Source organism: Rosa chinensis, chromosome 2 (genome assembly GCF_002994745.2).
Source record: "Rosa chinensis cultivar Old Blush chromosome 2, RchiOBHm-V2, whole genome shotgun sequence".
In the NCBI taxonomy this organism is placed as follows: Eukaryota; Viridiplantae; Streptophyta; class Magnoliopsida; order Rosales; family Rosaceae; genus Rosa; species Rosa chinensis.
The window spans coordinates 19,406,794-19,431,242 of NC_037089.1; the positions used below are offsets into that span (position 1 = coordinate 19,406,794).

Below are 24,449 nucleotides of genomic sequence, written 5' to 3' on the forward strand. Positions count from 1 at the left end.
TGTTTGTTGTTGCTGATTGTAAAATAACTTAGGTGATATATGCTTGGAGTTGTCGCCCTTGATGAAATCTAACTTCATTTGCTCAATACAAGCTGCATTATCTTCATAAATGCATGTAGGTTCATCTGTGGTACACTTCAAACCACAAGTTCCTCGAATGTGTCTAACTACAGACCTTAGCCATATGCATTCTCGCACGGCTTCATGTAGAGCGATAATCTCTGCATGATTTGAGGAAGTAGCAACAATGGTCTGCTTTGTAGACTTCCAAGATATCGCAGTGCTTCCCATGGTAAAGACATAACCCATTTGAGAGTGATCTTTGTGAGGGTTAGAGAGATACCCTGCATTAGCAAAACCCATCAAGACATCGTTGTCATTTTGATGGAAGGGAGGAGGAGCACGGAAGGTGGCGTTTTGCCTTGTGGAGTCCGATCCCACACTTCCGTTATTTCTTTTCTCTCTGTAGGGATAGAACAAGCCCATATCAATCGTACCTCTCAAGTATCGAAAGATTGTCTTTATGCTAATCCAATGGCGGTGTGTTGGCGCAGAACTGTGTCGAGCTAACAAGTTCACTGCGAATGAGATATTCGGTCTTGTGCATTGAGTTAAGTACAATAATGCACCTATTGCACTTAGATAGGGAACTTCAGCCTCTAATAAGTCTTCATCCTCATCCCTTGGACGAAACAGATCTTTTTCAGGCTCAAGACTACGACCAATCATGGGAGTACTCACATGCTTTGCTTTATCTTCATTAAAGCGCCTTAATAATTTTTGAGTATATGCTGACTAATGGATCATAATCCTATCACTACGGTGCTCGAGTTCTAGTCTGAGGCAAAACCGTGTTTTCCCAAGATCTTTTATCTCAAATTCGGATTCAAGTACTTAGCAGTTTCCTTTAACTCATCTAGAGTTCCAATTAGGTTCATGTCATCGACATAAACTGCTACAATTGCAAATCCGAAACTTGTCCCCTTTATAAACACGCAGGGGCATATTTCATTGTTGACATATCCATTCCCAATCAAGTAGTCACTTAGACGGTTATACCACATTCGTCCAGATTGTTTCAATCCATATAGTGAGCGTCTTAATCTTATTGAAAACGCGCTCCGTGGTTTAGAGCCACTTGACTTGGGTAATTGAAGTCCATCTGGAACCTTCATATATATCTCTGAATCTAGATCCCCATAGAGATATGCTGTAACCACATCCATAAGCTGCATGTCAAGTTTTTCGGAAACTACCAAACTGACAAGGTAGCGGAACGTTATAACGTCCATTATTGGAGAATATGTCTCCTCGTAGTTGATTCCAAGGTGTTGTGAGAAACATTGCGCCACAAGGCGGACTTTGTATCTAACAACCTCATTTTTCTCATTATGCTTTCTAACAAAGACCCATTTATGACCAACAGGTTTTATACTTGAGGGTGTTAGCGTTATAGGCTCAAATACCTGTCTCTTTGTTAGTGAATCCAATTCAACCTAGATCGCATCTTTCCATTTAGGCCAGTCTGCTCTTCGATGACATTCTTCAAAGGAGCGAGGTTTGATATCATCGTGTTCTATAATTCCTTGAGCAATAAAATATGCAAACACATCATCAAGGATAATAGAATCTCGATTCAACGTCTCATGTACACTGGTGTAATTCATGGAGATCTCCCTATTCCCTGGAATTGGTTCTAACATTAGAGCGTTCCCCAATGATGTCTCTTGGACATAACCATAATCCGAAATATCTTCATGAGACGGGTTATTTATGTCGATGATTAATAGATCTTTCTGTGCCAAACTCGCTTTCTTTCTCAAGCGAGAATCTATCGAACCTTTGGGCCTCCCACGTTTCCTTGTTGGGAGCCCGGCCTGAGCCACATTGCCATCACTATTAATGGTGGCGGCGCCATGCCCAATACCCCTTGGGGTGGCGCCATGTCCATGATTTTTAGATACAACAATCCTTGCAGGCACGTTTGCAGCAGGTATATGTAATCTTGTCACTTTAGCGATATCAGAAAATGCATCAGGCATAGACTCTGCTACATTCTGAAGATCGAGAATTCTCTGCACTTCAATTGCAGACTGTGCGGTTCGGGGATCAAGATGAGACAAAGTGGGGATAGACCACGACAATTCCTGTCGTTCTTGTTGAACATTATTGTTCTTATCTCCCCCTAACGACGGGAAGACTGTCTTGACTTGGATACACATTTACGCAAGCGTAAGTATCATTGTCAAGATAGGGAAATATTATGCCCAAAGTTTATCGTACCACGGGGATTAGTGGCTAACCCACAATCCTTGGGTAATCGGAAATAAAGACACTTAGCAAACAAAGAAAAGAAAAAGAAAATAAATAAAAATATTAATCTAAGGCACCAAGCCCTAGCAATGCTCGGTTTTGGTTCTCACCAAAGCCTAATCACAACTAAGAGCCTAGTGATGATTATCTACAATGAGTCGAAATTCAATATTTTGAGGGATGATTTTAGATTAACAAAATGTAAAGCAATTAATAAAAATGAAAATAAATTAATAAAAGTGTAACCAAATAAATGGGAATGTCGGGTGTTAGGGAGGTTCCTTCACCCAAATTCTATGTGTCGGAAGCTAATATAATGTAGATGTAAATCCCTACTTTGGCGGTAGTCGTATCCAAGGCGGTTCAAGGCTCAAAGACCTAAATTCCCTTTCATGGTATTCCTACTCCGGTTCAAGGGCTGTAGGGACTCACTTGGCATGAATTAGAGCCGGTTCAAGGGTCACTAATTCACATCAAGAGGCGTAGAGATCGAGGAATTAGACTATTAAGTGACCTGCCCGCGCAATCACGCTACGGGTGTAAATCACCATGCTTATAACCCCTCGAATACGAAATTGAAGGTTTCTAGCTTAGGAATTAGAGGGGGTCAAGCCTCTAACTCTGTCCTAGACATGCTCAAAATACACACCCTAGAGTTGACTAGGCTCCTAGACATGCATTTTAACCCAACAAAAATAAATATAAACATCCATCATATGAAAATTGCATCATTACATTAAATTAAACATCTTTTACACAAAATTTGGGTTAGGGACACAGCCCTAACCCCCAACAAAGAAATTACTCACAACCCATAACTATGAACATCAAAGATACAAAATTCAAAGAAAAAAGATTATAGAAGTGTAGGAGAACACAAAGGTAGCCACAATTAGCTAGGAAGCTAATATGACTTCCCTTGAATTACAACTCCCACAAATACCTAAAGCTTGAATCTTGTAGCTTTTGATGAATCCTTGAAGCTTATGTGAGAAATTCTATGAATACCCAAAAGAAAACTAAAACTATATATTATGAAAAATGGAGGAGGAGGAGGAGAGAGAGCAGCCCAAAAAGGGCTGCCTCTGTTTGGCGCGGCACGGCTAGTGTGAGAGAGAGTCAAGAGAGAGGATAGGGAATGTGTTATATATATATGGGTCGTATTGGTCTGCTTCAATGAGAGGATGAGTGGATGGAGATTAAGTTTGGACATGTGGCATGCTGTGGTAGGGTAGAAAGAAAGTATGAGTGATGGAGGTGGAGGTGGCACGTGTCGCTGGAAGAGGAAGACTAAAAGATAGTGCAGCTGATTTTGGAAACTTAATTAAACCCATAGAAACATGTCCATGCATGCACGCAGCTCCCCTTATAATTAAACCAACTTGGTTTAATTATTAATTAAGCTAATACCAATCTCTAATCAGATTAATTAAATATGCTCCCAATTCCTTCCTTGACTCTTTTCTTTATTAGCGATCATCATCCACCTTTTCTAGTTGAGGTACCGACTCATCATTGATTCGTCATTTTGTCAAAAATCTCAAATTACTCCAATTTTGTGCCACTTCTTCTGAAATCCACAAATCCGCTTATTTACTACAATAAAAATAAAAATAGATTAATTACATAATAATTACTTTGGAGATTAGCTTAATTCTAGTGTTTAGAACGTAATTACACGCATAAAAATGTGTGTAATCATGTCTCATCAAAGTGACAATCTGCAAATCTAGCGGTAAATAGATCGAATGTCAAGGGTTCTAAGTAGCGGATAATAGTTGGAGAGTCATATCCAACATAAATGCCTAATCATCTTTGAGGACCTATTTTGGTGCGTTGTGGCGGCGCAATTGGCTCATAAACTGTACACCCAAATATGCGTAAGTGTGAGACATCAGGCTCATATCCAGTAACCATCTGGAAAGCAAAAAAGGGTTGAGTGGTAGTAGGCCTCAGACGAATAAGTACAGCTGCATGCAATATTGCATAGCCCCAAGCAAAAACAGGGAGATTGGTGCACATAACCAATGCTCTAGTGACCATTTGAAGTCTTTTAATGGCAGCTTCTGCGAGACCATTTTGGGTGTGAACATGAGGAATAGGGTGTTCAACCTCAATCTCAATGGACATGCAATAGTCATCAAACGTTTTTTTATGTGAACTCTCCAGCATTGTCAAGATGAATTGACTTAATGGGATGATCAGGGTGGTGAGCCCTTAATTTAATGATTTGTGCTAAGAGTTTAGCAAATGCAGCATTTCTTGTGGACAAGTGCATAACATGTGACCATCGTGTCGATGCATCAACCAACACAAAAATATATCTAAATGGTCACAAGTTGGTTGAATAAGTCCACAAATATCACCTTGGATTCTTTGTAAGAATGGAATATTTTCCTTAGTGTTCTTTACATAGGAAGGTCTCGATCCTAATTTTGCTAAAGAGCAAGCTTTGCAAAACGAAAGTTGGGCTTTAGAAGTAACCAGGGAAGTATTCAGTTGAGCCACAAAGTCACAATTGACTTTAGAAGTAGAAAAATGAACCAAGGAGGTATTGGTGGCGTCAATACCACTTTTGGGCTGCAAGGGGTAGGCGGCACCAGCCCTACCTTGGATCCAATTTTGGTTCTGACTTCTTTTCATTTTGAAAAATGGATGTCTGTGTGAAGTCTTTAATATACGGATCATCATATCACGACCTCGGTGCCCCAAACGGTCATGCCAAAACCTATATGTGTCAGAATCCCATAAGTCATCTCTCATGACATGGTTGGATTCAATAATTCGAATAGTGGTTGCATACAACCCACTAGAGTGACACATAAGTTTCTATAATACTCGTTTATGTCCGTAGTCATTAGAGGTGATGTAAAGGAACTCTTGTCCATTCTCACAATGTGTTTCCACATGAAAACCATTGGCTCTTATATCTTTAAAACTCAATAGGGTTCTTCCAACCCTAGGAGCATATAAAGCTTTAGTGACATTAATACTTGTGCCATTTGGCAACATAAATTGAGCTGGTCCTCGACAATGAATCAATTGTGATGGTCCAACCATCGTAGTCACAGAAGATCGACTAGGCATCATCCATAGAAATAGTTGCCTATGTCGCAATATAGTATGTGTGGTGCCACTATCAACAAGGCATTCCAACTCTCCAGGAAACATACTGAAAAATAATAAAGTTCAGAATTAAAACATGTCCATGACATCGAATAATGATATAATACTTTATTAATAAAGATAGCCAATGATTACATCAAAGGTCCCAAAAAATCTAATCCAAAATAAAATCAAACTAAGACACATTGTAGTCACTCTATCCGTTTGGTAACTCCAATCAAATATGACCAGGAAAGTAGAGAGATATGTTGGTGGAGCGAGGCTCTCTTAAGTACCATTAATCTCAATGACTTTCCTAGACATCATATTTCATTGGGTGTATCACATAAGAAAGAGTTTAATACAATTGTCATTTATTGACTAAGGCATATTGCCATTACAAAAATTCTTGGAAAATAAAAGACTATTCTAATCAAAGTCTGCAGCATCCTTGTGCACTTCATCTTTAGCTTTGAAGTCCTCTATGGTGAGATGGACATCTCCACCATCTTCTTCTTTTTCTGCAAGGTACACTTCTTGCTCCCTCAGGTCCCTGTATGCCCTGTATCTTGAAGCTAGTTGCTCGCTTGCCTTTCATTGCTTGAACCAATGCTCACTTGATCCACATCGATGACACATGTCATTGTGGTTGCCTCCCTTTAATTGAGGTGCACATTGTGCATGTTGTGGGCGTTCCCTAGGAGGGTTGGCGCCACCACCACGACCCATGGCGCCTCCACCACAAGCCATGGCGCCACCACCATGACCAGGGATACCATGACTACCTCTCCCACGTGTGGCATTCCCACCACGTGTATTCTCACCAAACCTGCGGTTTCCTTCCTTGTTAGGACTGTTATATGGACCCATACGTCCCTCAAATCCCTTATTCTTAGGGTTCCGCTCCTTGCGCCCGCTTTTGGGTGCATTATAATTCGCCTCATGAATGCTCTTAGTTCCAATGGGCCTTGAATTATAATTCCTCACCATTATGTTATCATGTTTCTCAGCTACAGATATGAGATTGATAAGCAGATGAAACCTCGTGATCCATCCAGCATTGACTTCAGTGCGGTATTTCTTTGATACCACAATGGCTGAAACGGGGAAGGTGGAGAGAGTTTTCTCAATTAGCTCTTGCTCTGTGACAGGTTGTCCACAAACTGTAGGCGAAGAGCTTCTGAATTATATTTAGCAACAGACTTGAAATCAGCAAAGTGCAGATTGTTCCATTGAACTTTCAAGTCAGGGAGGAGGGAATCTTAGACATTGCCAAAGCGCTCTTCTAACACTACCCATAGCTCTTTTGCATCCTTGATTGACATATACTTCAATCTGAGTGCCTTGTCCATATGGCGTCGCATCAAGATAACTGCTTGAGCATGCTTTGTAGGTGTTCGCACGAACACATGATCCGGGTTTGGTGCCTAGATTATGGGTAATATTTCCTTTGAAGTGAGGTGGTTCTCAACATCGGTTACCCAACTGTGGTAATCTGAGCCTATTGAGTCAAGCATGGGAAAGTCGAGTCTAGGTTTATTCTACATCCTGAAAATAAGAAGAGAAGATATATTAGTTTCGGAGCTAAACTTCCACGAAAACTAAAATAATAAGATTTCCGAGTTATGCTACCAAGAAAACAATTTCCAAGAATCTCTTTTGGATTAGACCAAACAATAATGTTTTAATATGGTCACAATTTGATGCTTACGGACGCTCTTAGTCCGAGCATTATGAACACTTTTAGTTCATACGAACACTCTTAGTTCATTAAGCGTGAATCCTCACAATTCCTCTTTATTAAATAATTGAACCCATGTTCGTATATTGAAAATCCTGCAGAAAATAAAGGAATTTAAAAGACAAGAAAGCAAGAACTTTAATCTTTAAAACTTACTTGTTGAAATTCGGAGCAGATTCGCTTATGTACAGCTCCCACTTAGAATGGTATACAGATCTCAAAACTACCCCAATAAGGCTGAAATTTGGAGGTCAGATAGAAGTGGCAGAGACGAACAACTTTGATGAAGGAAGGATTTTGATCTGAGGTCCTGATCAAGACATTTCAAGGTGTACAAACAGGCTTATCTGCACAAGAACGAGCGTGATGCTGTGCTGCAGGGGCAGCAGGTGTGCAACGATGCTGCAGGGGCAGTAGAAGGCACACAGGTTCTCAAGGGCTGCAGTAGCAGCGCACGATATGGCTAGCAAGGGCTAGGAGCTTGCAGCAGTTTTTGGTGAAAGAAATTTCGGGTGTTAGGGTTTTTTCCTAGCTAAGGCTTGAGTTAGAGTATCGTGCTGATAACGTGTTGTAGAGAATTGGAAAAATTGTATTGTATTTTATTGATCTCACCATGAGGTTTATATAGGGTTACATCATGTATACAAAAGACAATACATAATAGCTATACTAATCAATCGCACATTACAAGTATGTCAATTGCATACATTACGAGTCTGTCAATCGCATACATTAAGCAATACCTATTGCATGAATAGTCATTATCATTCACAATAAATTTTGTATTTTTACAAAAATTTTGATAAAAAAAAATATTAAATACTTGTTACTCTCTGTACTTTGCTCCAGAAAACAGTTCAGTCCCTCACCTTGTAAATTAAACAAGTTAGTCTTTATTCTCTTGAATTCTCACACAACAGGTCCAAAAATACTATTATACCCCTTACTTTTTCTTCTTTTTTTTCTTTTTCCTCTCTCTTTTTCTAATTTCTCCATCCTTTTTTTTTTTTTTTTTTTTAATCCTTTTTTTAATACCATTTTTTTTCTACCTCTCTCTCTCTCTCTCTCTCTGAGCCCAGATCCATGGTGTCTGTCGATCATCCTCGACGACGTCGTCACCGGTAGACAAGACATTCGATCACGCTTTGATCGAGGGCAATCCTAACTCTACCTCTCACCTCGTTCAGTGATGGAGATTTTCAGAATCCTCGCTTTTCTGAACACCCATCCCATGCCCGACCTAGCTCAGAAGCTTCCACCAACGACTCTGATACTGGATCACTACAAAGCCCTGCTCAAACAATAGGATGACGACCGGAGGGTCTTGCCCAAGGACAACGAGCCGTCACCGAGCACGAATGAGATTATATAGCTTTACATCATAGGAGTCGCTCCGATTCCTCGTCTCATCACAAATGCCTCGCCGCTGAGGATTTCACCGGAATTGCTCTCTTCACCCTCCTTCGAGTGTGTTTCTTCTTCTTCTCTTCCATCCATGTCAAAAAGACATGACGACCTCTCGCCGGAGATTAGCGAGAGTCAAACCAAGAGGAATTCTTGGTGATCTTCTCTAGGGCTGGAGAAATAACCTGTCGAAGACTAGAATAGGTTTCCGAATAAGCCATTCCCGGGGTGCCTACGAGTGGTGGTAGTGGCGGGACAGACTTAGTGAGCCGGATCTGGAGAAATGGCTAGTGTTTCCGATTGCGAATTGGGAATCGATGTGGCTCGATGAGTTGACTCAGTGGCAGGGAGAGAGTGGGGAGAGAGAGAGAGAGAGAGAGAGAGAGAGAGAGAGAGAGAGAGAGAGAGAGAGAGAGAGAGAGAGAGAGAATAAAAAAAAAAAAAAAAGGATTAAAAAGAGAGAAAAAAATGGAAGTGGGGGGTATAATAGTCATTTTGGACCTGTTGTGGACCTATGGTGCGAGAATTAGAGAGAATAAGGACTATCTAGTTTAATTTAAAAGGTAATGGACTAAACTTTTTTTTAAGGAAAAGTTTGAGCAGTAACAAGTATTTATAATCCAAAAAAAAATGAAAAAGAAAATGTGGATTTCACTCCTTTAACTTTATTTCATCGACACTCTTCAAAGAATTACCTTAGACTTGAAGAAAAGAAAATAAACCTAAATAAAAAACAATAATTCTGTTTTTCACCCCTCATGCGAGCCGTGAGAAAGTCTAGATTTTGTACAAGTCTCCCTTTTTGTTTAACCAACAATGCCAAGCTAAAGCTATGCTTATGATGGAAGCCCAAACCACCCTTCGATTTAGATACATAAAGCTTCTCCCGTGAAACCCAATGTATCTTCATCTCCTCTACTTTTTGCTCCCACCAAAATGAGCTTGGCACTGTTGCATGTCCTCACATAGGTGTTGCAGAAGCTCAAAGCAACAGATCACATTAATTTAGAACTGCATATGCCACTACTTTGATCAGAAGCTCTTCCATTGCGCCGCTGAGGATCTTTTCCTTCCACCCACTCACCTTTTTCATTACTCAGAAGACTGCACACACAAAGGCATTCCTCAGAAACCCCAACATAGTTGAAGTTTACACCAGGCACATGCATTGTCCTGAACTCCTCCTGTGCGAAATCAAAAGCAAGGATTTCACCGGGGTATGAGTTTGCCCAATGAAGTGCCTCATTGAAAATTGAAGGGACTATAATGGCCAGAGTGTTGGATTGTTTTCCAAGCGTGAGCTCTCAAGGAGAACATCTTAATCTCTTCTCTCTGTTCTTCCACGTCATAGGAGGCTGCCAAAACTATGTAGTTGTTGGTGGCAGACAAATAGCCAGCACCATAATCACCAAGCTCTTTACTCCTGGCTCAGGCAACTCCATGAAGAATTCGACTGATGGGTTCCAGATATGAAGCTTCATATCAGTAAAGGCTACAAGCGCTACAAAAACCAAACCATTGCACGAGCCTAGTAGGCTGACATCAAAGTCAGGTTGCTCGAAAGGGAAACTGAGCTTTCTGACGGAGGAGGAAGCGTCTCCAAACAACAGCGTATCCAAGTCTACGCATTCGAGTTGAGCGGCGCTAGTGGAGAAGAGGAGTCTGCGACCGAGGGTTTTGGGCTGACAAGCTGCTAGCTTTAAATTGAGATCTGGTGAATTTGGGGTCGGACAAGATCATGGATCGGAAGCGTTTTGAAACAGAGGTGAAGGTGAATCGGATCAAGGATTTGATGGGCAGCTAAGACAAGATATTGACGATAACATCTTCAGGTAGGTCAGTTTCCGCCATTTGAATAGTGGAACAAAAACGAAGAGGAACAAGACGATGCAAGCTAAAGAATTGAGCGAAAGAGAGTGAGAGACCGAACTTCCCAACACTCTTATTTAGATGTGTAAGTATAAACGATGTCGTAGGTTACTACATCTTATTCAGGTGTGTAATTATCATTTCACACAAGTCTATCTTTTCTATGCCAACAAAATAATGGTAATTTAGGGCCGAAATCGTCTAAGCTTTGATTCTCTCTCCTCACTGTAATTTGACCAACGCCGTTTGGAACAATTGCTAGACGTCACCAGGTGATTTCTTCAGGAACGGTGGCCGGAATCGCGAGTTTCGACCCGGTCATCAAAACGGGTCTGCCGTTATGGTTTTTAGTTTGCTGCGTCTTCTACACTCCCCATCGTCCAACACCAGTACCACAAGGAGGAAAAGGAAGCTGGCTCGTTTTGAACTGCACCAGTGCAGAGGAAAATGGGAGGCTGGATGACGGACAACCCGCTGGGTCAGCGTTAGGGTCGGGTTGAATGGTCGGGAAAAATTGATTAGGGTTTTGTGGTAGATTAGGGAGGGATTAGTGACTTGGTGTACCGCTACTAGAATTTAAAAAATGGTTTTTGTCCATTTACCCCATTTCTAGGGATTTTTTTTCTCATTAACCCCATTAAGTTTTTTTCATTCCCTCTTACCCAATACACTCTAAGGGAATCTTCTCTAAGAGTATCTCCAACAGTAAAAACTATTTTTTTAGCTAAATCATCTAAAAGTTAAATTTAGGTAGTAAGTTTCTAGCTTTTCCTCCAGCAGTGTTAGCTAAACTAAAAAAATTGAACGTGGAGTGTTTAGCTTTTTGTTATTTTCTCTCTCCTCCCTAGCTAAATTTAGCTAGAGATTTTAGCAAAAGCCAAATTTGACTTTCATATAGCTATTCTGCTGGAGTGCTAAACTATCTCAAATTAGCCAAATTTATAACTTTTTGTTGAAATAGCTAGTCTGTTGGAGATGCCCTAATACTCCATTAAGATTTTTTTATTTTTTATTTTTTACTTTTTTTTAATACCACTTTACCCCTAACCCCTTTGTTACTTAGAGAGAGAGAGAGAGAGAGAGATAATGGAAGAGAGAGAAACCATAGGAGACTTCACCGGATTTCGGCCAACTTTCGCTAGATTTCGGTCACCAGTCGCCGGATTCCGGTCACACCAGATTTTTCTGAAAACCTCTATTACCCTCCAATAAAGGGGCAATAGAGGTCTATTGGCCCCCAATAAAGTGGCAATAGATGTCTATTGCCTCCTAATAGAACTTTTGGTAGCCGAAATGGGAACTAATCTTTCTAAGATTAGACAAATAAAACTTTGATTAAAGAAAAAAACAAAAAGATTATATAAATTTAAAAACGTCTATTGCCCCCCAATAGACATTCAAAACTTTTTTTTTTCCTTCTGTCCAATTACTTCAAAAAAAAAAAAGATCTGGGCACCCAGAAAAATGATATGGGCACCCATGTCTTCTCCCTCTTTCTCCCTTCACCGGTTGCAGGCCCGGGAATCCGGGATTTGTTGCAGAAGCAAACCAGTGGCATGAAATTCCGAAGAAACGCTCGTCAAGCACGCCGCTCTCACCTACCTCCAGCCAATGTCGACACCACCGAAGCTCGGTGGCAAGGGCTTACTCGTCTTTCTCCTCCTCAACTACTTCCTCTTCTACACTATTTCCCCAATCCTCATCGCCGGCTTGGCTATACGAATTCTTGGGATTGGGATTCAGCTTTGACTGGAGAGGCGAAGGCATGGTGGAGCCAGGGCAGGAGATGTTGGATAGAGGTGAGCGACATTGACCGGAAGCTGCTTTCGCCGTTGGTGCAGAGCCAGGTGGCAACGGGGAGAGAGAGAAAGCCGGTGTCGTGGGCATCCTACTGGGGAGAGAGAGAGAGAGAGAGAGAGAGAGAGAGAGAGAGAGAGTGTGTGTTTCAGATCGGGAGGAGAAACCGAGAAAGAGAGAGAGCTAGGGGTTGATGGTGATGACGTCATTGTAATTCTTTAATTAGTTTGACGGCAAAATGGTCATTTTCTGTTAATTTGTGTAGGTGGGAACAAAAATCTCTTGCTAGGGTTAGTGGGATAATTTTCCCTCATTTTATGACTTTGGGTCCTTAAAAAAGAAAGATATATTTTTAACTTTTAAATAAAATAATTATAAAAAAAAACCTTACAATTAGGAATTAAATACATTGAGTCATTGAGAGGGAATGACTACTATTATTTTTTTTTTTTTTTTTTTTTGAGAATGTGGAAATACCATTGAACATAAGAGTGTACAAACAAGTTAGCCAAAGAGTGACAGGACCCGCCCCGGATTTCACCTTGAAATCCAAAGTGGCCCTGCGGGGCCCACCTTAGAAGAAATTCTACAAAAAATTTGGCGGAACTTCCTCTAAAAGTGGACTACCGAAAACCTGTAGAAAGACACTTACACTTCTAAAATAATCCACCCTTAATCTTTTGGAGCCACCATGCTCCCTAAAATACAATATCTCCATATCACAAAACAATTCTGAACTTAAAAATATCTCTTAGGTTATCAGAGTAATCTAATGTACAGGCGTACAAGAGAATATAATACAAGATAAAGAACCAATACTTTTATAATGCGGAAGCTATGACAGCTATGCCTCAACCCCATGTTCGCTCGACCTCAAGCTAAACTGGCCTGCAAACTGGGCATTTAAAACCAAAGGGCCCAGGGGAAAACATTTAAAAACCGTTAGAGTGAGTGGACGAAAATAAGTAATTTCAAATGTATAAGTAAAACTTAATGCTTTTCCAAGTTATTCTCTAAAAACTCGCATGCAGTAACAATCTTGGAAATACTCTTAATCATCACCTTTACTACAATCTTAATCACGTAAAAATAGAATATCTTGTAATCTCTTAAAATCTCCAATCCCTCATATAAGTAATCATATTTCAAATATCTTGTTAACAAAATTGACATGCAGCGAGATTCCACAATATTTCCAACTCAATCCTTTTCCAAGAAAACTCATTTGATGATTAGAAAGGACTACCGTCTAATCATCTCATGCCATCTGGAAGGGACTGCCACCCAGATGACGCATCGGAATGGACTGCCAACCGGAATAGGAGGCAGTGGGTAGAAGGGACTGCCAACTAGCCACAGGTAGTTAGAAGGGAATGCCAACTGACTACCTTATGTCATCTGGAAGGGACTGCCAACCAGATGACGCATCGGAAGGGACTGCCAACCAGATTTAGGAGGCGGTGGGTAGAAGGGACTGCCAACTAGCCACAAGTAGTTAGAAGGGACTGCCAACTGACTACCTCATGTCATCTGGAAGGGACTGTCAACCAGGTGACGCATCAGAAGGGACTGCCAACCTGGATGTAATCTGGAAAGGACTTCTAACCAAACTATTACCTAGAAGGGATTGCCGACTAGGTAATGCATGCATGCGCTGACTTAGTTGCCTCCTCAATAAACTGGAATCAACCTCCTTAAAATAATTGCTTTCGGAAGGAAACCCATTATTAATCCAATAAGTCATCAATAATTCACCGAAAGCATAACTTAAGAATATCTCGATAACACAAAACTCAATATCTCAATAAATCCTCGAAAGCATAAATCCTCGGTAAATCCATAAATGCTTTCGGAAAGAAATCTCAATAAAATTTCAAAGCTGATAAGTGCGGAGCTCAAAACTCAAGAAATCTCGATAATTCGATCATGTTCAAATATTTGCTAAATCATTCATACTGGTAAATCACCATATAAACCGCTATTCGAAATAAATAATTCTCACAATATTTTCTTAATCAATCACTTTCCGAAAATCATTTCCCGACTCAAAAACTCATAAATAAATAGCTTGAAATTCTATTGAAAGCCCTCGGAAAGGAAATCCACTAATAATCTCGTAACTCATAGAGCACACTAAATCTCAAGAAATCAAGCTCATAAAATCATAACACTCAATGATTCAAATAATAAATTAAACCTCAATTAGAAAATAATAATATACTGCATGCACATTTAATTTAAAATAAATGTCCACTCACTGTACTATTTATGCGACCACGCTACCAATTTCCTACGTCGAGCAGTAGCTCAGCATGTCGCCCTGTATACAATTATAATTCGTGAATAACAATCCAGAAATTAAATACAATTCCCACATCAAATCCTCATAAATTAACATTTCTATTTCTTCTCTGATTAAACCAAGACTTCATCATTTGCAACATTTCTTTAATTGAAGGTTTCTAGGGCAAAACTGAGAGAAATCCGATAGTGGAATTCTCATAAATCAATAGCCAAACTATTGAACTTTGGAAATTCCGATTAATATCCAAACCTCCTCCAATTTCCACCAAACACCTATCCATAAATTGGTAACAATATATACTACTCAATAAACCAAAACAACTCACCAGGAACGGCCATAGGAGCCCTCACGCGCCGCCACAGGCGGCTGCGCCTGGGCCCCACGAGCCGCCGGTCAACCACCATATATGGCTACCAAATTTTACCAACATCATCAACTCAACATTCTAAGCATCTTTCATAACTGTGGCCAAGTTCAATTTCAAGTCTAAAGGGTCGAAATTACCTCAAATCCGTATGGGGTTTCTCATCGTCGATCCGCCTTAATCCGGCCAAATCGTTGATACCCACTACCATGGTCGAACCTGATACGCTAAAAACAAGCGCTCAACTTAACCTTGCAAGATGTAGTCGTTAGCAATATAGAGTAAGCAGGGATCGTTCAAGCCGGGGATTGAGGGTAACTATTTAATCACAAAGAAAACTAAAAATAAACTAATCTAAACTAATCAAAGAACACAAATCAAACAACCAAAGAAATTAACTAAAAGAAAAGAAAACAAATGTAGAATAAGGAGAAGAAGAAAAGAAGCAACGAAATAAAAGAAGAAAAGAAAATAAATGTTTTTGGGGTTTTTAGGTTTTACGAAAATTAAAGGAAAACAAAGAAAGCAATTTCGAATTTTAAGTTGAAAAACAATATGGAGAAGACGTTAGAGACTCGGAAATCCACCACCAATTACTTTCGAACAATGTTAAGTTAACCTAGTTTCAATTACTAAGGTGTGAACAGAAATCAACCAAGAAACAAGTCGGAGCAGATCATGTCCCTTATTAATGTTTCCCTAATTACTTAGTCTACGTGAACGCACAATAGCTAAGCCTATCAAACATGCAATCAAGGTATAGAACGCTATCCTATCAACAACACATATAGTGTCAACAAATTTGAAGCATTAAGATCTCATGGAAATGATTGATTATAGAGTTGCAGTCTAGTGTGGAACGCCTACCTAGCATGCTCTTCTAATTGTTTAAAACATCAGCTTTTGTCCAAATCCTTGCATACTTATGGATTAGAAAACAAGACGATTAGGTGAATTATTTTCTAAACCTAGCTCCAATTACATGCATAAATCCTATGTTAATTGGCCACCATATAATAAACACATGTAAAAGTTTTCAATCAATCAGAGATAAACAACCAATCCACACCAAAGATCAAGAAACTAAATTTAAACAAACATATGTTCTACATAATTGGGGCTTCAAACCTCGCCCCTAACAAAAAGATTGTTAGTTACACATTGTTTTAAAAACCAAAATAGAACAAATAGAGAAAAAGAAGAAAACTATGGTGGCGGATGAATGAGAAAGAGAGATAGAAGAGAAGGTGAAAAGAGTGGTCCTCTTCAACGTGTGCAGAAGCTCAATATATATAGGAGAAGTTCAGCCCTAGTTTCCTTCTTCAACAATGCTTTTAAAACCTTCCCTTGTTGCTTGAGGATTCCTTTAATTGGTGCACAATTAAATGATTTTCAAGCTTTGGTAATCTTGTTGTAATCTTGTAGAATTATTCTAGGACTCTCCTTAATATTTTCAGCAGCAATAACCTTCCAAAAATTCCCTGGAAATCCGTCCAAAGAAGAATCTCGGCCAAAATGCCCTGTTTTGACTAGGATTCGATTTCTGACTCTGAAGCTTCCTTCTTGGACAAGGAACGACTTCGTCTTGACAAGTTTCTGGATGGTTCTTGACTTCCACGTGCTCTATGACATCATATCATCTAGAATGATCAATAACCTTCTGGAAAAACTCCAAGAAAATCGCCGGAAAAGATCTCCCAAAAAGCTTTGTGAAAAGCTGACAGTTTCTGCCTTATCGGGAAGCATACTTTGACTTTGATTTCCTACTGTCTCGTTGACACTTCTGACCAGTTATTTGGCTTTGTTTGAAGTATAAAATCATGTCTTTAAGGATCTCTGGTCCTTTCTTCAAATTTGCAGATGTAATGATGCAAGAATTGCTCCTCAAAATCGTTCCCAGAAAGCTGATTCTGAAACTGCAGTTTTCTGCTTTGCAGCAACTGTTTTGCACAATGAATTCCGTGGACTTCCCTTGTAATTTCTGGCCAAATGGTTAATCAAACTTGGTCCTCTACATCAGTACTTCATTATCCATGGCTCCATTGCTCCTATTAAGCTCTTATTTCTCTTGAATCAATTCACGAACAACCTTAAAAGAAAACAAAGTTAAAACTGACTTTTACAAGGAATTAACTACAAAAAGTGTAAGGGATTTCACACTATATTTGTCACATTTATGCTCCTATCAGAACCTAATGAAGGGAACTCCAAGAAATAGGTGGTGATGTGGCCGAAAATGGCTGGAAAACGAAAACTCGCCTGAGACCTGAAATGGCCACTGCGAACACCACCTTGCTGCACCTCCTACGGCCCAAATCGCATCACCAAAATACCACAGACGTCAAGAGGAGGAAGAGAGGGTTCCATAGCCGTCGGCCTTGTCCAAATCCGTTGCAGGACGAGGGAGAAACCGCCGGCCGAAGCTGACGGTGTCGAGGAGAGAGAAACGGAGAAGAGAGAGAGAATTACTAATCTGATCTAACACAGTAACTTCCCATATATATAGGAAACTACCATGAACAGTAACTTTACCTTTTCGCTTATAACTTTCGCGTACGAACTTCGATTTTTACGTACCACATATGCACGCGCTCGGTTTAACGTCCTCTACAACTTTTATGAAGGACATTTTCTCAAATTTTGACTCGAACAAAAAGCTAACTTTTAGGGCCCCCTAAAATATCGAAACGGAACCAAAAAGTAAATGTTAATGTCGTTTACCCATCGAAAGACTTGTAAACTGGTAAATTTAGGTTCGAGACGTTACAAAGAGACTATCATATACTCAAACATATAACCACTGCAAGTGGCCTAGTGGTTCTTGCCTAGATGGGTGTGCTCCCCAACCTAGGTTTGAACCCTGAAGCTGTCAAAGTGATCAGGCACTATACTGCAATGCACAGTTTGAGCATTTCACATGCGCCGAAGGGGTTTATCTTGGGCTTAGGAAACCTTTGGGTTCCCCTTGACAAAATAAAAAAAATAAAAAAAAATCATATACTCAAACATGAAAATTAGGAACCATAAGCGCATTCCTTATTAAAAGGTGCGCCAACTGATCACAATCACGTGGGATAAAGTTACACCAAACTGAACCATATCATCGTTGTAGTACTATAAAGAACACAAAACTCATAAAACCGAAACTGCACTGTCTAGGAAGACACTATCTCCCGTATATTGGGAGAGAACCTAGGGAAGGGGGAGAAATTCTGGAATGTGTCCAACTGACACCTTTTACTGCTCTCGCACGCACTAAGGAATAGATCCATGCATCTTCTGGATTTATCAATTTGATGAAGTTTTCCTTTTGGTTTCCTGCATATGCTTCCTAACAGAATCAATGAGACCATAGTTCCTGAGCCACAAAGATAAAGAGAATCTGATCAATCAAAGGAAAAGTAATATGAAATCAAAATTTGCAAAATTTAAGATAACAGAGAGAAAAGGCCATGAAGAGGCTCATGATCAACGTGATATTGTCGTATGAGAATCTTTGTCCATCCAGAATTGTAAACGCTAATAATGCTTCCGACAACTTCTTCTTCGACCTCTGCCAGAACTAGAAAGTTCGACTTCTTGGCCAAGTCCTCACCTGGGTACTCCTTGATTCTGGCTTGAATTGTTCTTCTTGTTGTCTTCCAAGGTTTTGAACTTTTGATGTCATTATGCGGTGATTTCAAGCACAAACGGGTCCTCAAAATGTGGAGGAAGAGGATATTAAATTGAGCATGTTTAAATATGAGAAGAATGAGACAAGGGTAGTGGAATGGGAAATGAGAGGAGAGGGAGAGGGAGAGGAAGAGGAAGAGGAGGAGGGAGAGGATGGGAAGATGAAGACAGGGATTACAAAATGGAACATGAAAGGAGTGGATGGGGAAGGGGAAGAGGAAGGGAAGATGATGATGGTAGTTACGGATCGGAACATGGAAGGAGCAGAAGAGGGAGACGATGGGGAAGACGGGATGATGGTAGTGGTGGTTAATGAATGGCCACTATTTATAGCAGTATAGTATGCCTCCCGAAGAATGTAGGGCTGGGTTCAGTTCGGTACCGGAGCTGCAAGTTCAAAACCAGCTACCGTACCGGACTAGTTTAGTACACAAAATCTTCTCCCATTACTGGCCACAGAAGTCGGTATACCAACATATTGGTATACCGAGAAGCTTGGTTGGTATAAGTTGGTTGGTCCTCCAACCGAGTTTCTAACAAGAGTGAAGAGTTGAAGAATCACCGAGCTTAAAGAATCATTGAATCCAAAACCCAGAAATCGAGCCTAAAGAATCACCGAATCCAAAACCCAGAAATTTGACTTACCACTTTTGCTACTGAACCCAGAAACACAGAGTCATGGGAGAGCCAGAGAGCTGGAAGAGTGGAAGTCCAGTTTAACCAGAGCTACTGAAATCCCATCATGGCCAGAGAGAGGCTGAGAATCGAAGGCCCGTGCCAGAGAGAGAGAGAGAGAGAGAATTTCTTTGAAGAGTTTGAGAGGCTCAGAGAAGAGAGAAGAAGAAGAAGAGAGAGTCCAGAAAGAAGAAAAAAGAAAGAAGAAGAAAGAGAGGAGAAGAAAAGCGTCTCCAGAAAGAAGAAGAAGAAAGCGAAGAGAGAAATAAAAAACTAGAAGAAAGAAGAAAGAAGAAAGGGAAGAGAGAAGAATAAGAGAGGGTGCAAAAAGAAGAAGAGAGAAAAATAAAAAACTAGAAGAAAGAAGAAAGAGGAGAGAGAAGAAGAAGTGACCGTCCAGGAAGAAGGAGAGAGAATAAAAAACTAGAAGAAAGAAGAAAGAGAAGAAAAAAGAAGAAGTGAGTGTCTAAAAGAAGAAGAGAGAAGAATAAAAAATTACAAAAATATGAGTAATTAATTGATTCAAGTATATGAGTTTGGTTGGTACGGTATACCATGTATATACAAAAATTGAAACCATTACCGTACAGTGTATGTGGAGTCGGTACGGTTGTACCGTACGAAGAGTTCGGTTACCGACAGTGTCGGTTACCAACTTCTTTGGTTCGGCTCGGATTCAGTTGGTTGGTTTGTCTCGGTTGAAAATGCCAGCCCTAGAAGAATGTGTATAAATCGAATCCAGTCCTCCAATAATGACACAATAAAGACCATTGTTGCTAGCTTTACCTAGGTTGTCCCAGAAAGAAACTAAAAATTTGATAACCAGAGGACAGTAAGTAATAGGATTGAATTCTACCAAAATGTATTGAATCAACCAAATCATTCCACTGATTTACAAGAGAAAACGCCTTTCTCCCATCGGGCAAATAATGTAGATTTATGAAGTTTAAGAAAAAAAGAGAGTAGAATAGCCAAGATTTGATCCTTTAAGACGTTTAGCCCGAGTTCTAGAGTCTTTTGTTTCTTCACAAAATGAGAAATTGATTGTAAAGTCAAAGCATACATTATAGCGCAAGATTGAGGCTCCAATCTTGAAACATGGATGAGCCATATCGATAAGTACTCAAGAAGTTAAGCTCAGGCAAGTTCACAGTGTCACTACAGTCTCAGACTATTCCAAATAGATTGCATTTACAGTTCGATTTTTAGATCTCCTTGCATACTAATAATTACAGAACATAAATACATATAGGTAGCTTGAAGATGTGAAATTATGAGAATCTTCATCATCACCGAGGACACATGAAGCTTGCTCTTGCAATCTTGCATCTAAAAACCCCTACAAAATCAATGAAACAACACATTCAATCATCTGTCAAAAAATCCCATGAAAAGAAATGCGTCAATGATCATCATGAAAGATAATCACACCTTTATTCTGCTTTAGGAGCAGCGCAACTGAGATATAATACAACTAACAAATATTTACAGACCTTAATTGTATTAACTACGTTGCAAGTTGACTATAATTTGGTAACACATATTCCTTTACATATCAAGAAAGGTAATGCTGCATTAAGAGCACAAGGAGAACCAAAATCAAAAATTGAAACTCTCTTCAGGATCACATACTTCTACTTCCAACTAAATTTGGAGAGGTTAAAATTATATTTTATCTTTTGTAAATGGCCTATAGCATCTTACATACATCAAACTCTAGCCAGTTATCTCATCAACCATGGCATCAAATCACGCCATCAAAACCCTACATTTAGAAAACCTTCCAAGAACAAACTGGTCATGCAGGTTCCAAAACAATAAGTCAAGCCTGAAGAAAAATCTAAACAAATATATAACCCTTAAAGGCATAAGAGCAGAGTGACAATGAGGAGTTAATAATCAGCACTTGGATGCATAACAGAGCAAGTAAAAAAGTTGAAATATAATTTCACAAAATTGGCCCTTCCTGTCACCACAGACATAATTTTCTCTCGCCTCAGAACATCTCTAACTCAAGTAGCTAACAGTAGCAAATCAGATTTGATATGCTCTGTTTGATACTGATTCAATATACTGTAATGCAGAATACAAAATACTAATTCAGAAATCACATGCTCTGTTTCAGTTCCAAGAACATCAAAATTACACAAATTAGAAATAAGAACTCAAAACAGCTTTGCAACGTCGTCGATATTACATTATTACTCTAGAGTGCTGCTCCTCTATTTGGTTCAAAGCATTTCAAAACAGTACCAAAATTCCTTTCGGTCAGCCTTTGGTACAAAGTAGAGTTTATGTAGATGATTGGCTACTTGAAGTGACAAAATGACACTCTAGAAAATGATTTTATGAAAAAAGTTTACGAGTGACTCAGACTACTCACTAATATGAACTGAAACAATTCCGGTAGCTATTGCAGAAATCTTAACAAAAGATCATTGGCACTTGTATGAAACCACTCTTATGCATTTCCAGACATGAGTTCTAATGCTGACCGAGAGAGATACTAGTACCATATATGCCTTCTAAGTGTCAGCTAACGACTATACATAGATCTATTAAAGAGCTAACTCTCTCATCTCTAGCAACTACACATAAACCAAGACCTCCAATTAAACCTTAGTGAGAAGCAAAATTTATGATGAACAAACTGGCCAGACAAAGCCAGACAAGAATCAAGCATGCATGGCACAAGAGACAGATACAAGGAACTCAACTGGTTTACAACCACTTTTGACTTCCAAATGGATGAAAACAGAGTCAAAATGAGGAGAAAGAGACTAACCATCCATCATTTGAATACAAAGAGCAAACATTACTTCCATTTCAGCTTCCTGAGGCCTTCTGATGGATTTCGAGTATCTTGACCTGCTCTATCTCTTATTCCTGAATGACAACCACTAATCCAAAGTAGACTATCTTCGTATTCAACCATACAAATGCGAAGCCCCTTAACCACATACCGCCCAAGCTTCTTGTCTTCTTTATGATCAATCCTCATCAACTTGAACCCCTCGCCAGTCCAATCCGCGGCAACCGTACAACTTTCCACAACCAAGAATTCTCTGGAATACAAGGGCAACTCAGGCGGCTTTAAGGTAAAGAGCATAATCCATGAGCCACTGACGGCATATTCTCTCATGACCCAGAAATCAATAGAGTCAAAAGCACCATCCGGATAACGCGATACACATAGGCACCCTCCACAAACCCCAAGCTTGCCGAAGGTCTTACCATCATGCTCGAAATTAGGCAGTGGCATTCTCCTGAACACCTCCTCTTGCAAGTCAAAAGAAACTATTTCGTCGTCCTCGTATTTTAGCCAATGAAGTGCATCATTCGAAGGAGTACCCAGTAGATCGAGTTCAGGAGTGATGCGCAAGCGAGGGGATTCAATCCTCTGCCATATGTGAGTTCTCGATGAGAACATCTCGACCTCTATCTCCCAATCACGAATGCGATAGGAGGCTACCAAAACTTTGTAGTCATCGGTGGCAGATAAATAGCCAACGCCATAATAGGCTAGCCAATGTTCATCTAAGGGAAAACCTGGATCGGGTAATTGCTTCAAGAATCCAATGAACGGGTTCCAGATATAAAACAATTTATCATCAACAGCTACAAATACCAGACCATTGCAGGAGCCCAGTAGCGTGACATAACCGCCCGGTCGTGGCGGGAAAGGGAAGCTGAGCTTTCTAACGGAGGAAGGCTCTCCAAACGACGGCGTATCCAAGTCTAGGGAGTCGAGCTCGAGTCGAGGGGCGCTGGTGGAGACGAGGAGTCTGCGGCTGAGGGTTTTCTGCTGACGAGCTGCTTTAAGTTGGGATTGGGCGAATTTGGGATCGGACAATATAACGGAACGCAGACGTTTCGAAACGGAGGTGAATCGGATCAAGGACTTGAGGGGTAACCAAGTAAAGATATTCACTATAATCTCTTCCGGTAGGTCTTCTGTTTCTGCCATTGCACCAAGTCCAAGACTGTAGGAGAAGGAAGGAGGCGATGAAACCTAAAGCGCTGAGCGACAGCCAAAATGGAAACCTTATGATAATAGAACGATGTCGTCTGGTTAACAAATCTTTTATCTTTTTTATCTTTTTTTTTTTTTTGAAAACTCTTTTTCTTTTTTTCTCTTTTTCTTTTTTTTGATCTGGTAGTAAGTCTTATTCCGGGGTGTAACTCACTCGCTCACCATTTTAGGCTACCAAAAAAAAAAAAAGGCCAAATGTCCGTCTAGAAATGTGTGAAAAAACAAACTGAATAGTTGCTAGTTATTTTCAATTTTATGGTTAATATCAGTTCAAAAATTTAACCACTATGCTTGAGAATTAGTTTAATTATATAAGATTATAGAAAATAATTATTGTCAATTTTGACTGACTCTCAAAGTTTTAAGAATTAAAATTATTGAGCCTCTCAATTAGGCTGGGTTCCAAACCCCTTTAAAAAAAAATTAAAATTGACTGTACCCTTTGGAGAATTAGAAATTTTCATAAAATAAAAAAAAGCAAGGTGCAAGAAACACCTTCATGTGTTTGCCTATTTACAAATGGAAAAATGGAAGCTCAAGCCTCTTTTGGATCTCAAAACATAGCATTTGAGTTTAAAATTACCAAATATTAGTTGATGTAGAATGGATAACAATAAAGATCGAAGAACAACTTGATCGTGAAAAGGGAAAACCTGATTTGCTGCAAATCTGTCGTTTGGTATCAGAATTATGAATACTATACCTTTTCACAAAGGGAACGATGCCAAGAACAAAACTTGTCGCTTTGCCACAATGTGTGGCCTTTTGGGGCTTACAGGATCATTTCGGGCCTCAAAACTGTAATTTATTGTTTTTCCACATTTTAGGTCTTCTAGTTCTATTTGGATCGGTGGGCTTCAGGGTTTCATTGTTAGTTGTCGTATGGTTTCTTGAAGGAGTTTCTATTCATTCCTCCAAGTTATAGTTGACTTTGTCTACTCATGTCAAATTACCAATAAGGACACAAAAGAGGGAGAAAAAAAATCTCTCTTTTTAATTTTTTTTTTTTAACCTTACCCTTCCATGATGTCAGTGAGGTTTGAACCCGTGACTTCCACAATATCGGTTATCCTAGATAACTAACAGGCCACAGCTCACAGACAAAAAAAAATATATATATATAACTTCTTAATTAATTACCTTTACAAACAGTATGTTTTGATAAGGCAAT

General features: G+C 39.7%; 1 protein-coding gene and 1 long non-coding RNA gene across 2 annotated transcripts; both read right to left on the reverse strand.

The window, feature by feature from the left end:
• Positions 1–17,934: 17,934 nt before the first annotated feature.
• LOC121051432 lies at positions 17,935–19,450 on the reverse strand. The gene is made up of 2 exons (XR_005805697.1): positions 19,216–19,450; positions 17,935–18,256 (listed from the first exon to the last, which is right to left on the reverse strand). It is a non-coding gene; the product is annotated as an uncharacterized LOC121051432 (long non-coding RNA).
• An 813-nt stretch (positions 19,451–20,263) lies between these two features.
• On the reverse strand, positions 20,264–23,308 carry LOC112190726 (F-box/kelch-repeat protein At3g23880). The gene is made up of 2 exons (XM_024330200.2): positions 22,031–23,308; positions 20,264–20,584 (listed from the first exon to the last, which is right to left on the reverse strand). Exon 1 carries the CDS (start codon positions 23,210–23,212, stop codon positions 22,061–22,063), a length of 1,152 nt encoding a protein of 383 aa, XP_024185968.1. The 5' UTR covers positions 23,213–23,308; the 3' UTR covers positions 20,264–20,584; positions 22,031–22,060.
• Between the last annotated feature and the right edge of the window lie 1,141 nt (positions 23,309–24,449).